Source organism: Rhodotorula paludigena, assembly GCF_050403205.1.
Source record: "Rhodotorula paludigena JCM10292 DNA, Rt_paludigena_JCM10292v1_ctg24, whole genome shotgun sequence".
Classification (NCBI taxonomy): domain Eukaryota; kingdom Fungi; phylum Basidiomycota; class Microbotryomycetes; order Sporidiobolales; family Sporidiobolaceae; genus Rhodotorula; species Rhodotorula paludigena.
Genome location: NW_027481434.1, coordinates 234,850 through 248,004, shown reverse-complemented (window position 1 = coordinate 248,004; position 13,155 = coordinate 234,850). Strand labels below are relative to the sequence as shown.

The following is a 13,155-nucleotide window of genomic DNA, read 5'->3' as shown; positions in this document are numbered from 1 at the left end:
ATGTGGGGAGGCTTGCCGAGAGCGTCGACGTGCAGCAGAGCTCTGCGCCGCTGAGCGTGTGCGGGGCGGATCGTGCACAGTCGCACTCGCTGGTACTCGCCCAACCCAAAGGAGCGGAGCGAGGCGGGAAAACGGCGACGAGCCAGCCTCTCCGTCATCCTTCTCCTCGTCCTCTCTTCCCCCTCTTCCGTTCCCTCATTCACGCTCATCTCCTCCCGCGCCAGGAAACAACAACTCGATAGTAAGATACTCGCACCCCTCCTCACCCCCTACAACTCGATCAGCTCGCCCGTCCGCCCCTTCTCCTCCTCTTCCTCCTCCTCCTCCTCCTCTTCTTCCGCCGCCCGAGAAGGCAGCGCCCCGTTCGGCACACTCGGCAGCAAGGCCCCCGCCGCGCCCGTCGGCACAGACGGGAACTGCGACGGCTTGTAGAACCCTGCCGGCTGCGGCTGGTGCTGGACCGGTTGCGGCGGAACGGGCTGCTGAGGAGTCGACACGGCAGCGGCGGCGGTGGCGGCGGCTGCAGGAGGGGCGGGTGCGGGGGCGGGCACAGCGTACGCGGGCAGAGGCTGCCCTGTCAGCGCGGCGGGCGGGGCGTACTGGTATCGCCGGTCGAGCTGGGCGGAGGGCGAAGTGGGGAGAGGGGCGGGCGAGACAGCGGCGGGGTAGGGGTTGGGGTTGGCGTACGAGGCGGAAGAGGCAGAGGCGTGGGAGTGCAACGGAGGGCGATAGCCTGCGTGGAGAGGGGCAAGGTCAGCCCCGTTGCTGCTGCAGTGAAGGGGGACAAGCCCAAGAGGACGCACTCGCTCGCTCCGTCAGCCCAGCACCATACAGCCTCGCCGCCTCTCCCAGCTTCCACTCCATCTCGCGCAAAATCTCGGTCCTCCTCCGCGCATCCTCCTGCGCGCGCCCGAGCCGCCCCTGCGCCGCGCAGCTCTCGTCGTACAGCCGGCGCTCGCGCGCGCCGAGGTACGCCGGGTGCGGCGGCGGGTGGCCCGCGGGCGAGGCAAAGAGCGCGGTGAAGTCGGAGAGCGTCGCCGACTCGGTCGCCGAGAGGTCGTACGACGGGAGCGTCAGCGTCGGCTTGCTCGGCGCCGCCCCCGCCGAACTCGAGTCGAGGTAGACCGCATTGGCCGACGCAGGGAACATGGACGAGTACGTGAGCGGCGCGCCGTCTTGCGACTCGCTGCGCGCAAACGCAGGCGCCGTCGCCGGCGGCTGCAGGTCGCGCAAGCTCGCCGCAATCGCCGCCGCCAGGTCCGGGTCGTCGTCCTCTGCCGCGCCCGTCTTCTTCGCATCCGAGACCTGGCTCGCGTACGACGGGTTGTACCCCGGCGCTGGGACGGGCGGCGGGACGAGCGAGGGCGCGCCGTCCGTGCGCGGAAGCGAGTCGGGCTCGACGTCCTTCAAGCTCGCCTCGATCGCGCGGCGCAGGTCTTCGTCCTCCTGATCGCGCCGCGAGCCGCCCCCGCCGAGCGTCTTGCTGCGCTCGACCCCCGCAGGCCGCCCCGCCGCGCTGCCGCCAAACGACTGGCTGCGCGCGAGCCCCTCGCGCTGCTGCTGCTGCTGCTGCTGGGCGGCAATCTCCTTGCCTACGCTCGCGCCCTTGCCCTCGCGGATCTTTTTCGCGCACGAGTCGCACACGCGCACGGGCTCGAGGATGCCGTAGTGCGGGAGCGCGGCGGTGGACGACGAGCACTGCTGGTCAAAGACTTGGCCGCAGTTGCGGCAGTGGTGCTTGCGGTTGAAAGTCGAGAACTCGGTGCGACAGCGCGTGCAGTAGGGCGCGTCGGTCCAGTCGGGGGCCTGGGTGCGAGTGAGGGGTGAGTGCGGTGAGTGCGGACACGCGGAAGAGGTCATGACGAGAGGCGGGTGCGCACCGAGAGCGAGTCGACCATGGCGGCAGTGGCGGTCGGGTCTCGTGGCGGGAACGGGGCCTTGTCACTCACGAGGCGGTCGTAGACGCGCACGAGCTCCGAGTCGCGAAGCGAGTCCTTGCTCTTGAACGCCGAGGCCCAGTCCTGCACGCGGGCGAGGGCGCGCTCCTTGACGTCGCGGTGGACGCCTCCACCCGTGCGAATGCCCTTGGCGAGGAGCTCGAGCTCTGTCGCTGCGCCGTGCTCCTGCGCGCCACGGGCGAACTGGGCGAGGAAGGGCGAGCCGCCGTTCTTGATGCAGAGGTCGCAGAGGTCGAGGGCGAGGAGCTGAACGTTGGGATTGGGGTGCTGGAGGCGGGCGACGAGGCTCTTTGCGGCGTGGGCGGGGGCGAGCTGGGCCGAGCGAAGGAGGTCGGCGAGCTGGAGGGCGGCGACGAGGTCGAGCGGGGTGCCGGCCGGGAGCGTGTCTGCGGTGATCCTGTCTGCGCGCGGGTTGCCGGCGGGTCAGTGCTGCTCTCTAGCGTGGTGGCGCGGTGTGCAGGTGCGGGCGAGGTGACGAGGTGGGGGAGCGACGAGGCGAAGCAAGAGACGAGAGGGCGGGGCTGTACCGATGGTCTGGTCCCACTCCTGCTGCTGTGCACTTGGGCCCCAGAGGAACGACATGGCTTGCACGCCGCAGTGCAGGGCTGTGCTCTCGCCAGAGACGAGCGGCGGGGGCGAAGCGAAGCGCGTTGGCGTCTGGCTCAGGGGCGGCGGTACCACCGCGCGCGCGCCAGATGTCAACTTTGGCCACTCGGGCTCGCCTCGGCTGCTCTCACCAGAGCCCTCCGTGCAGCCATGCCCCCGCGCAGGAGGACCTCGCAGAACAACGCCAGCCCCAACCCGGCTGACCAGCAGCCCATCCTCGGCCCGCGCTCGGCGTTGACCTCGTTCCTCCGCGTGCGCACACTCGTCTTCGCGACCCGCAAGCCCCCGCTCGACGCACCGCCAGAGAGGCTGACGAGACCTGCGCGATACGCCCACAGGAGCAAGGCATCACCGGACACAACGCCCGTCTCAACTACTCGAACCGCCGCACGGACCAACCCGCCACTGGTACCCCGCCCGCCGACGACAGCAGCTCGGCCCAGGTCACCCTCACCAGCGCCGACGCCGATGCTGCGCCCGTAGCCTCGACCTCGGCCACCCCCGCCGCCAGCACCGACGCGAACGCCGAGGCGTCGACCTCGTCCGGCACCAAGCGCAAGGCTGCCGCCGACCCTTCGTCGAGCAAGGGCAAGAAGGGCAAGAAGGCCGCCAAGAAGCCCGACGTCGACGAGGACGGCTTCACCATCGGAGGGCTCCCGCACGCCCCCGCGCCAAAGAAGGGCCGCTACGAAGACCGCACGCCCGGCGCCATTGCCGTGTGCGCACAGTGCGGCCGCAAGTTCACCGTCTCCAAGGTGTGCTCACTTTCACTCCACTTTCCAAAAGGAGCGCGACTGACAGACGGAGGACGCCTTGGCAGTACACGGCCTCGAACCCACACGGCGCCGGCCTCCTCTGCTCGCCCTGCACGAGCGAGTCGACGGGCGAGTCGATCGAGCAGCGCGCGACCTTCCCCAGCGCGAGCAAGGGCCTGAAGAAGCCCGTCAAGAAAAAGGCCGTCAAGGCCGAGATCGAGACGCTCTACACGCCCGTCCCGACCCTCCAACAGACCTGCGTCGCCGTGCGCTCTTCCTTTCTCCCGCCCTCCGCCTGCCTTCGCTGATGTATGGGAGGGAACAGCTCATCGGCCAGTACATCGAGGACGTCGAAGCCCTCGGCGACATCGGGCACAAGAACCTCGACCGCGCCGCGCGAGTCGTGTGCAAGAACCGCGCGCTGACGGGCCACAACCTCAAGCTCTTCCTCGACGTGTCGCACCGCGAGCTGCGCCTGTACGACTGCACGAGTGCGTATCACCCTGCGCGCTCGGTCTCTCTCGCTCCGGGCTGACGACGAGTGCCTGTGCGAATAGATGTCAAGGACCAGGACCTCGCTTCGATCGCCGTCTTCTGCCCGCACCTCGAGCGCCTCGCGCTCAATTTGTGCGGCAGGCTCGACGACGATGTCATTGACGCGTGGCTCAAGGGCTTCAAGGAGCTCAGGCACCTCTCGCTCTACGGTCTGTCGGCACCTCTCTCTCGCTGCGAATGCCTCTGCAGGTCACGCTGCATGAGAGTTGTTCGCTGTCTTCGAAAGCAGGGTCGCTGATAAACTCCAGTCTGCAGCGCCGTACCTCGTCACGGCCAAGAAGTGGGTCGAGTTCCTCTCGCAGTGCGGGACCGACCGCCCCTCGTTCTCGACGTTCCAGCTGCGCATGTCGGCGCGCTTCGACGACGCGGCGCTGGAAGAGCTCGTGGCGCACAACGCGACGCTCGAGCACCTCACGCTGTCCGAGATCGGGCGCCTCACCGGCGCGTCGCTCGCGGCGCTGCACCCGCTCGAGCACCTCGCTTCGCTCGACCTCTCGCGCCTCGGCACGCCGCAGGGCCAGGTCCTCGAGGACGACGACGTCATTGCGCTTTTGCGCCGCGTCGGCGCCGGGCTCGACACGCTCACGCTCGACGGGAACGAGCTCCTCACCGAGCGCGTCCTGACCGAGGGCGTCGCGCGCTTCTGCCCGCGCCTCAGGAGCTTGAGCATCGAGGACTGTGGGGAGGTGCAGACCGAGGGGATCGAGGCGCTCTTTGCGGGCGACTCGGCTCCCGAGGAGAAGCAGGCCGAGGGCGATGAGGGTGCGGGTAGCGGCGCTGCGCCGCCGGATGAGCAGCCTCAGCAGGACGCCGCTCCGGCTGTCGCCGATGGCGCCGACGTGGCTATGCCGCCTGTTGCGGCCGCCGAGACAGGCGAGGCCGCCCCCGTGGTCAAGGAGACGCTCCCGCCGCTCGGTCCGTGGGCTTCGCCCGGCCTGCACACGCTCAACCTCCACCGCGTCTCGACGCTCGCGCCGTCGGCCCTGCGCGCGCTCCTCGCCCACTCGGGCAAGACGCTGCAGCACCTCAACCTGCACTCGTGCGACGACCTCGACTCGGACGCGCTGTTCCACCTCGCCGACCACGCGCCCGAGCTCGAGGTCCTCGACGTGAGCTTTGTGCGCGCCGTAGACGACTTTTTCGTCAAGCACGTGCTCGATCGGTGCAAGAAGCTCAAGGTGCTCTTCCTCCACGGCAACAACCGCGTGACGAGCGAGGTGCCGAAAAAGGTGCGTCGCTTCGCTTCCTCCTGCACCTTGCGCCGCATATCGGCGGACCACAGAGTGCTGCATAGCGATGTCCTGACGCTCGCTCTCCTTGTGCAGGCTGGCGTGCAGCTTCGCGGGCTCGAGAACGCTATGCACACCGAGCTGCCGGGCAACATCAAGTGGGAGGGTCACCTCTGAGCATCCTCTTCCGCACCTGTCTGTACCTCTTCTCATCTGTCGTTCCGGTTCGTGTCTCGCCTCGCCTTGGTTCTCCTTCGGGTTTCTGTAGCTTCCACTTCCGCTCTGGGTCTTCTCGTGTCATGCCGCTTTCCCTCATTTCTGGCGATTTCGCAAGAGAAATTGGTAGTTGTCTAGGATCAGCGCCGACATCTACAGCTTCTTGAGCCACCTCACGGCCCTCTTGTCGCCCTGCACGAGCGGCAGCAGCTTGTCCCTGCACGTCCGGTTGTGCTCCTCGAGCCACTTCCTCTCCTCGCGCGACAGCAATCCCCACTCGACCATCCTCGTCTGGATCGGCACGACCGTGAGCCGCTCGAACCGGAGCCAGCGCGCCGTGCCAAACTGGCGGCGCGTGCGCGCCTCGGCGACGGCGAGGACGCTCTCGATGCGGATGCCGTACGAGCCTTGCTCGTAGTACGCGGGCTCGTTCGAGGTGATGTGGCCGGGGACGAAGGGCGTGTCTGCGAGGGAGATCGGGTCAGGCTTGAACAGGTGCGGCCCGGGAGAGAGGGACAAAACGCACTGAAGTAGCTGAGCGAGTGCGAGATGCCGACCTGGGTCTCGTGGACCGAGAGGTACTCGCCGACGCCGTGCCCCGTCCCGTGACCACTGCGAGCAGCGGCGGATTCGCGTCAGCTGGAGCGAGACGCGGCTCATGACCACAGCGAAGGGATCGTCCAGCACGCACTAGTTCATGCCCTCGCTCCACAGTGGCGCCCTCGCCAGCGCATCGACCTGCTCGCCCGTCGTGCCCTCGGGAAACACGAGCCTGTCGACGGCCATGTGACCCTGGAGGACCCTCGTGTACGCGCGGCGGTGCTCGGCCGTCGGGCGCCCAAAGTGCATCGTCCGCGTCGTGTCGATCGTGCCGTCGAGGTACTGCGCGCCCGAGTCGTTCAGGTACGGCGACGAGAGCGAGATGGAGACGGGATGCGACTCGGACGGCTCGTAGTGCGGCAACGCGGCGTTTTCGCCCGTGGCCGAGATGTTCTCGTACGCGAGCTGCAGAAGGAATGAGAAACATGAGCGGAGCCGGAGGTGCAAAAACAAAGGACAGGACCGCGCAACTCACACCGGCAAAGTTGTCCTGCTTCTCGCGGTACCGCGTCAACTCCTCGCCCGCGTCCCACTCGGTGACCGTCCTCCCCCGCGCGAGCTGCTCCTCGAGCCAGGCCTGCCAGCGCACCCACGCGGCGCCGTCGCGGAGGTAGGCCGCGCGGAAGCCGGCGAGCTCCGTCTCGTTCTTGATCGCCTGGGCCGCCTCGACCGGCGACTTGACGATCGCAAGGTTGTCCTGCGTCCGCACGTCCGGATCAGAGAGTGCAGAAGAGAGATCGGAGGAAAGCCGCGCACCTCGCCGACCCGGTCGACCACCGCCCAGCTGATCTTCGCATCCGCAACCACCTTGCCCTGCACGCCGCCCAGCGCCTCGAGCGCCTCCTCGTACGGCTCGATCTTTCCCCCGATCTCCTTCATCGCCTCTTGCAGCTCTGGCGTCACCGCCTCGCTCTGCACCCAGAGCCGCACGTCGCCGTCGAGCGGGACGAGGAGGTATGCGTAAAAGACGGGATCGTTCGGGATGTCGCTGCCACGGAGATTGAGCAGCCACGCGATCGGGTTGAGCGTCGTGAGTAGGAAGGACGGGCTCGGCGCGGGTGCGGACGAGGATGTTGCGGCGGCGTGCGAGGTGCGCAGGTAGGAGCGAAGGTCCGAGAGCTTGTCGGCCGTGGACTTGCCTGTACCATGCGTATGAGCGAGCGGCACTTTGGGGAACACTGGACTGAGCGGCGTACCTGCAAACTTGAGCGCGTGCACCTTGATCGGCTCGCGCGACCGCGCGGGACGGTCTTGCCAGATCTTGTCGACCAGGTTCTCGCCGGGGAAGACGAGCTCAAGGCCCGCCTCGTTTGCCTTGTTGCGCAAAGCTTTGCCCGTGCCTGGAGGTGCCAGACTCAGTGCGGCTGTTCCGGCACGAGGGAAACGGAGCGGTGCTCACCGTAGTCGAGCTGCGTTGCGTCGATGCCGATCTTGCTGCCCTTCGGCATCTGTGCACAGTGTCTCACTAAGTCCAGCCCCTCGAAATTCTTGCCGAGAAGCCAGAACCCACGCCGAGCACCCACTGGTCCCAGTTCTTGACGTCCTTCTCCCCAACCTTTTCGAGCACCCAGTTGGCATCAAGCTCCTTACCCGCCTGAACGTAGTACCTCGAGTCGGTGAAGAGGTGCGCCTCGGACGCAGTGACGACGGCGACGCCTGCGGAGCCGGTGAAGCTGTAGGAGCCCCCAGGGAGAGGATGAGCGAGAGCGAGGTGGGGGAGCGAGAGGGGAAAGAGACGGACCCGGAAAGCCAGGCGCGGCGCTGGTCGCAGGGACCGACCCACCTGCTCGTATGCAAGCGTCAGCGCAGCTCACTACACTGGCGAGAGACGAGGCTCACTCGCTGTTGTGGGCGTCGGCGGTCGGGACGATGCTGCACTCGCGTGTGTCAGCGCATTGAGGCGGAATATGAGCTCGATACGCACTATGCATCTACTCCTGCGCGCTGCATCTCCTCGCGTAGCCCTCGCAGCCGCGCAGAGGTACCCACGCGGTTCGGCACCGCCTCGGCCGGGCGGAGCGAGGGCTCGATAAAGTCGCGCGCATCCTTCTCGAGGAGGCTCTCGGCGGATGAGGCGGCAGAGCGGGCAGAGGAGCGGGCGGGGAGGAGCGGCTGCAAGCACGAGAGGAAGCCCATCTTCGCACGAAAGTGGTCGGAGCGAGAGATGCAAGTGGGGAGACGACGGCGACTCCTTCCTGCCTTGATTCGCGCGCTGATTCTCGAACGACTCGCTCGTTGACGTACACGGCATCGAGAGCTTCCTGACCAGGCTGGCCAACACCCGGCGCTCACCAGACTCTCTCGGATGAACGCAGTACAGACAAGGACACGAAGCTCGTGGAAGTGTGCGATGCATGCGATGCTAGGGATACTGGACAACAACCGGGGAATGCTGGAGAGGTACTGGGGCCGCCAAAGAGGCAGTGGCGCCGTAAGAGCGAAGAGAGAATCGGCGAGAGAGCGTCGAAGAGCGAGCTGAGGCCTGCAGCGCACCCCAGGCCGCATGGAGCCCTGCGGGCGCTAGCGCAAGTCTAGGCTGTCGCTTCTGGCGCCTGGTCGGCCGGAGCTGTTGCGGCCGCTCGTCGCTTCTCCTCGAGCGGGTCGGAGTAGACGTCCCTGCAGGCGACACAGGGTCAGCACGTCCTTTCCGCGTGAACGCACAATGGAGAGATCTGCACGCACTGCCTGGCGTCCCACACGTCCTCGCTGCTCTTGCCGAGGCGCCTGCGAGCCCACCACTCTGCCCTCCTGCGGACCCAGACCTCCTCCTTGCGCTCCTCGCTAAGCCCCTTGACCGACATGCAGAACTTGAAGTCTTCAAACTTGGGCATGCAGTCGCGCGGGGTCCCGTGGCGGTAGACCGACTTGATCTGCGACGCGAGGGCTGTGTGCACAGAGAGAGTGAGCGGGATATCATCGACAAGCGGGGGGTAAGGCGCTCTACGGACAGTAGCACAGGAGAAAGTTGTCAAAGAGGGTCAGGCAGCTGGGCATGCCGCCCTCCATCGCGACGGCGTGGCGCTGGATCGGCAGCTCTTCCTCGACGACCGACTCGAGCGTGCGAGGGGCTGGCACCGCCGCGGGAGGGACTGCCGCTGCTCCTGCCGGGTCTCCAGCCTGCTCTCGCTTCGCCCCGAAGCCAAACATGCCCGCCAGTGCGAGAGGGAGCGAGTGGGATGCGGTCAACCTCGTCCTTCGCTCCTTGAACACTCTCTCCTCGCGCTGACCATGTCGGACTCTGCTGGCTGGAGCTTGACTGAGTCTGGTGCGCTCTCTTCTGTCTGCTCACACCCCGACAGCAGCCCACGCTGACAGTGTCGCGCTTGATTGCCTCATCGCTTTGCTCGACTCCGCAGACCCGGGCGTCTTCACGGGGCTCTTGCACGAGCTGGGCGTGCGCGGAGTAGAGGTAGAGGAGCTCTGGGGCCTCGACGAAGCGCTCTTGCGGGACCTCACGTGCGTCTGGGCCTGTGCTCCTCTTCCCTTCGTCCGGACCCAAGTGGGGCTGACCGCCTGCTTCTTTGCACCGCACAGGCCCGTCTATGCGCTCATCTTCCTCTTCAAGTGGGTCGGACACGCCGACCCCGCCACAATGGACGGCAAGCTCGAAGAGCCCGAAGGGCCGCACTACTTCGCGTGCGTCGCTGCCGTTTCAACATCCTGTCTGGCCGCTGCTCACACTAGAGCATCGTCGCAGGCACCAGGTCATCAACAACGCCTGCGCGAGTATCGCGCTGCTGAATGCGACGCTCAACATCCGCAGTCCGGACGTGCAGCTGGGCGAGGAGCTGGGCAACCTGCAGGCGTTCTCCGAGGGTGGGTCCTCCCCGTCAGACTCGCCCATTATTCACCTCGTACTGAGTATGGCTGTGCGTCTGATGTGCAGGTCTGGATCCGGAGACGCGCGGCTGGACGATCAGCAACAGCGAAAAGATCCGCGAAGGTCAGTCGAGCCTGTCCCGCCCAGTGCAGCGAACGGTACCTTCCAGTGCTGGACAGCTGCTGCTTCTTGGACACTCTCGAGAGGCACACGCAAAGCTCTGTCACCAATCGGTTTCGGCCGAGCGACTGACGCTCGCCCCCGCAGTGCACAACTCGTTCGCACGCAGCGACCCGTTCCACCTCGAGGAGCACCGCCCGCAGGACGAGTCAGAAGACGCGTACCACTTTATCGCGTACCTCCCGATCGGCGACAAGCTGTGCGTTCCCGGTTCTCGCTCGTCCTCCAAGGGACCGGCGTCCTCCCTGTCGCCGGTCTCGCAGATCATGCGCGACTGCCGCTGAGACTCTGCTGTCCGCACCAGGTACGAGCTAGATGGTCTGAAGCCGCAGCCGGTCTCGCACGGCCCGATCCCTGGTGGACCCGAAAACTGGACGAACCACGCTCGCGAGTGCGTCCCTGCTCCCCTCGCGTCCCTCATCGCTGCGCTACCGGCTCTGCAGGCCTGCGCCCCGCCCTGCCTCCCGCATGTCAGGTACTGACGCGCTCACACGGACCGCAGAGTCCTCGAGCGCCGCATCGCGACCTACCCCGCCGGCGAGGTCATGTTCAACCTGATGGCCGTGACGGGGCGGCGCGCGGCGCTGCGAAAACTCCTTGCCGAGACCGAGGGGGACGAGGCGCGCCAGGCCGAGGCGTTTGACGCGCGCGAGAAGCTCGACGCGATTGACGAGAGGTTGAAGGATTGGGAGACCGAGGTGCGTCTCGAGGCTACTTGGGCCTTGTTTGCGTGTGGCTGTTGGCCGAGCACGAACATTGTACTGAACGCCCTCGTCCGTTGCAGAATACGCTGCGACGACACAACTACATTGGCCTGGTCCGTCTCGTCTCCTCGCTGTCTCCGTTTAGCTCGGCGATCTGACCGCACTGCGACGCATTCCACTTTCAGGTGCACGCCCTCCTGACCGAGCTGGCCAAGCAAGGCAAGCTCGCGCCGCAGATCGCCGAGGCCAAGGAGAAGATGAAGCAGCGGATCGCGGAGCGGAGGGCAAAGGGCGAGGAGGTCATGGAGGAGGACTAGGGCGACTTCCCTACTGCTATCAAGAGCGGAGAGCTTGCAGACTCGACTCTCTGTGATTGTCGGGAGTGGTGGGAAGCATGGCCAGCATGTCATCGCAGCGGCTGAACGACGGGGAGTGCATAACGAGGGAGGAACAGTGTCTACGGAGGCTTACCTGCGGCGCAGACTCGAGCGACACGACGAGAGTGAGGTATGCGGGACAGTGTCTGTATAAAAGTGCGGCACTAGGCGAGGACGGCAAGCGACCCTGCGACGAGCGCGACGAAGCCAACCGACGCGGCGAGTGCGGCTGCGCCGCTCCCGCCGTCCTGCTGGTTGCTGCTGCTGCTGCTGTCGTCCTGCTGCGAGTTCCCGCTCGACGGCGTCGCCGGCGAGCCGCCGCCGGACGTGCTGCTCCCCGAGGGCGCCGACGTGGTCGACGAGGCGGGCCACAGGTCGGTCGAGGCGTACGTCTGGCAGTTGGACGTCGAGGGGATGCGCGGCTGGTACGGCGGGTTCGGGGCGGTGCCCTCGGGCGGCTGGGAGTAGGTCGAGACTGGGTTGCGAGCCAGGCAGGTCAGCGAGACGAGGAGACGGAAAGAGGCGGGCGAGAGACGCACCTTGGCCGTTGTCGGCGGTGTAGACGCCGACGACGTCTTGCAGCTCAGAATCGCACACGCTGTACTCGTTGTCCTTGTACGACGCGGGCATGTCTGTGCGTTGCAGCAATATAAGTGTGAGTCCATCAGGCGGTAGAGCGGGCGGGCGCGAGAAAGCAAGACGCACTGTACGTGCAGCCCATGCGGTCGTACTTGTTCTCGCAGAAGCGCGTGCCGGTGCGCTCGAGGTAGTCCTTGTCGCAGAGCTTCAGGCACCACAAGCCGGCGCCGACTGCGAGTCGCTGGCGATCAGCTTGTATTCGCGTAACCCGTCCAGCAACTGCACGTACTGAACATGTTCCAGTCGCCGGCCTGCACGTAGGTGCTGTTGTCGCCGCCGGGGAGATTGGTCGAGTAGACCAAGCCACCGAGCGGATTGCCCAGGAGGTCTGCGCCGTGCGGGTCTGCGGACAGCGCAGTAGCGTTAGCGCGCGTTGACGCCAGAGGAAACAGGCACGAGGCGGTCGTGCAGTCGGCTGTCGCTCCACTGTGATCGAGAACGCTGCACTCACCGAGCTCGCCTCCCTCGTCGTCTGCCGTGAGATGGAGCGCCGTCTGGTCGATGATGCCCGTCCACTGGGTGTACGCCTCGGTCTTGAGCACCTGCACAGCCGTGAGCGCGCCTGGCTTGAGGACACGCGCGCCGTGTTCGTCGAGCGTGCAGTAGGCGACGACGGCAGCTTCGACTACGGGTACGAACAGCGGCGGGCTCAGGATGGCCTTCGAGCGCGAGTGGAGCACGACAAGAACGCACCGTCACCCATCACGTCGAGCTGGTTCCCGGTCGAAGCACTGCCCCAGAGACAGAAGTCCTTGATGTCGTTGGCGACGAGCGTTTGGCACAGGGCGTCGTCGCCGGCCGTCGTCTCGTTGCACTGGTTGTATCCGGACTGCGGACCGCGCTCCGACTGGTACGGGTCGACCTTGTACGGGATCTGATCGTATGCGTACGTGCGCGAGATGAGCGGGACGCCGGCTCCTCCTCCCTCGCCCGCCGACTCGCCCCCCGCCGTGGCCGTCGCACTCGAAGACGGCGCGGCGGTGACGCTTGACCCGGCCGCTGCGCCGTTCTGCGATCCCGTCGCAGAAGCCTGCCGGCGTGCGAGGCGAGGCGACGAGGCAGCGGGCGTGGGCGACGAGACGGCGTTGGCCGACGCGGCGAGGAGCGAGAGCAGGAGCGTCGAGTGGAGCAGCATCGTGTACGACCAGCAGCAAAAGCGACACGCTCGAGTGGCAGGAAGGAGACGGACGCGCGGGTCGCGAGGGTGCGGGCACCGTTTGCACGCGCTAAGTCTGGACGCAGCAGAGGCGGTGCTAGCGCGCACAGCGTGTCTGCGCGGGTGCGAGCGAGGTCACACAGGTCCTGAGCAGCTGCGACACGCGCACACGGGCTCGATCCGCACGTCGAGCGGGCCAGCAGCGGGCACGAGCAAGCGATGATGTCGAGGAGGAGAGGGGGGCCGAGCGGGGCCGCGGGAGGGGGCAGAGGACAGCAGGCGGAGCTTCTGCCAGTCTTGCAGACTGTGTCTGTGCTCTGCCCGAGCTCTTCCCTCGTCGCAAAGGCAGGCGTCGCGGTG

At 66.8% G+C, this 13,155-nt stretch overlaps 6 protein-coding genes across 6 annotated transcripts; 2 read left to right on the top strand and 4 right to left on the bottom strand.

Moving 5' to 3' along the window:
• Positions 1-269: 269 nt before the first annotated feature.
• Positions 270-2,540, bottom strand: JCM10292_000571 (uncharacterized protein; the record flags this gene model as incomplete). The annotated part of the gene is made up of 4 exons (XM_076649474.1): positions 270-733; positions 804-1,806; positions 1,881-2,359; positions 2,486-2,540. The coding sequence occupies 4 exons, from the start codon at positions 2,538-2,540 to the stop codon at positions 270-272; spliced, it is 2,001 nt and encodes a 666-aa protein (XP_076505065.1).
• Positions 2,541-2,714: 174 nt separating this feature from the next.
• RAD7 (UV-damaged DNA-binding protein RAD7) lies at positions 2,715-5,280 on the top strand (the record flags this gene model as incomplete). The annotated part of the gene is made up of 7 exons (XM_076649473.1): positions 2,715-2,816; positions 2,903-3,319; positions 3,385-3,585; positions 3,645-3,810; positions 3,877-4,023; positions 4,130-5,103; positions 5,200-5,280. The coding sequence occupies 7 exons, from the start codon at positions 2,715-2,717 to the stop codon at positions 5,278-5,280; spliced, it is 2,088 nt and encodes a 695-aa protein (XP_076505064.1).
• A 192-nt stretch (positions 5,281-5,472) lies between these two features.
• On the bottom strand, positions 5,473-8,055 carry JCM10292_000569 (aminopeptidase P family protein; the record flags this gene model as incomplete). Its single annotated transcript, XM_076649472.1, has 11 exons — positions 5,473-5,783; positions 5,846-5,931; positions 6,011-6,324; positions 6,395-6,616; positions 6,676-7,058; positions 7,116-7,259; positions 7,319-7,367; positions 7,430-7,592; positions 7,661-7,702; positions 7,759-7,791; positions 7,844-8,055. The coding sequence occupies 11 exons, from the start codon at positions 8,053-8,055 to the stop codon at positions 5,473-5,475; spliced, it is 1,959 nt and encodes a 652-aa protein (XP_076505063.1).
• A 395-nt stretch (positions 8,056-8,450) lies between these two features.
• On the bottom strand, positions 8,451-9,066 carry JCM10292_000568 (EMI1 family protein; the record flags this gene model as incomplete). Its single annotated transcript, XM_076649471.1, has 3 exons — positions 8,451-8,535; positions 8,602-8,803; positions 8,868-9,066. The coding sequence occupies 3 exons, from the start codon at positions 9,064-9,066 to the stop codon at positions 8,451-8,453; spliced, it is 486 nt and encodes a 161-aa protein (XP_076505062.1).
• An 81-nt stretch (positions 9,067-9,147) lies between these two features.
• Positions 9,148-10,940, top strand: JCM10292_000567 (ubiquitin carboxyl-terminal hydrolase; the record flags this gene model as incomplete). Its single annotated transcript, XM_076649470.1, has 10 exons — positions 9,148-9,184; positions 9,276-9,375; positions 9,454-9,555; positions 9,617-9,735; positions 9,806-9,862; positions 10,007-10,118; positions 10,224-10,310; positions 10,422-10,617; positions 10,704-10,736; positions 10,809-10,940. The coding sequence occupies 10 exons, from the start codon at positions 9,148-9,150 to the stop codon at positions 10,938-10,940; spliced, it is 975 nt and encodes a 324-aa protein (XP_076505061.1).
• Positions 10,941-11,164: 224 nt separating this feature from the next.
• On the bottom strand, positions 11,165-12,774 carry JCM10292_000566 (uncharacterized protein; the record flags this gene model as incomplete). Its single annotated transcript, XM_076649469.1, has 6 exons — positions 11,165-11,475; positions 11,540-11,632; positions 11,706-11,810; positions 11,869-11,982; positions 12,091-12,264; positions 12,333-12,774. The coding sequence occupies 6 exons, from the start codon at positions 12,772-12,774 to the stop codon at positions 11,165-11,167; spliced, it is 1,239 nt and encodes a 412-aa protein (XP_076505060.1).
• Between the last annotated feature and the right edge of the window lie 381 nt (positions 12,775-13,155).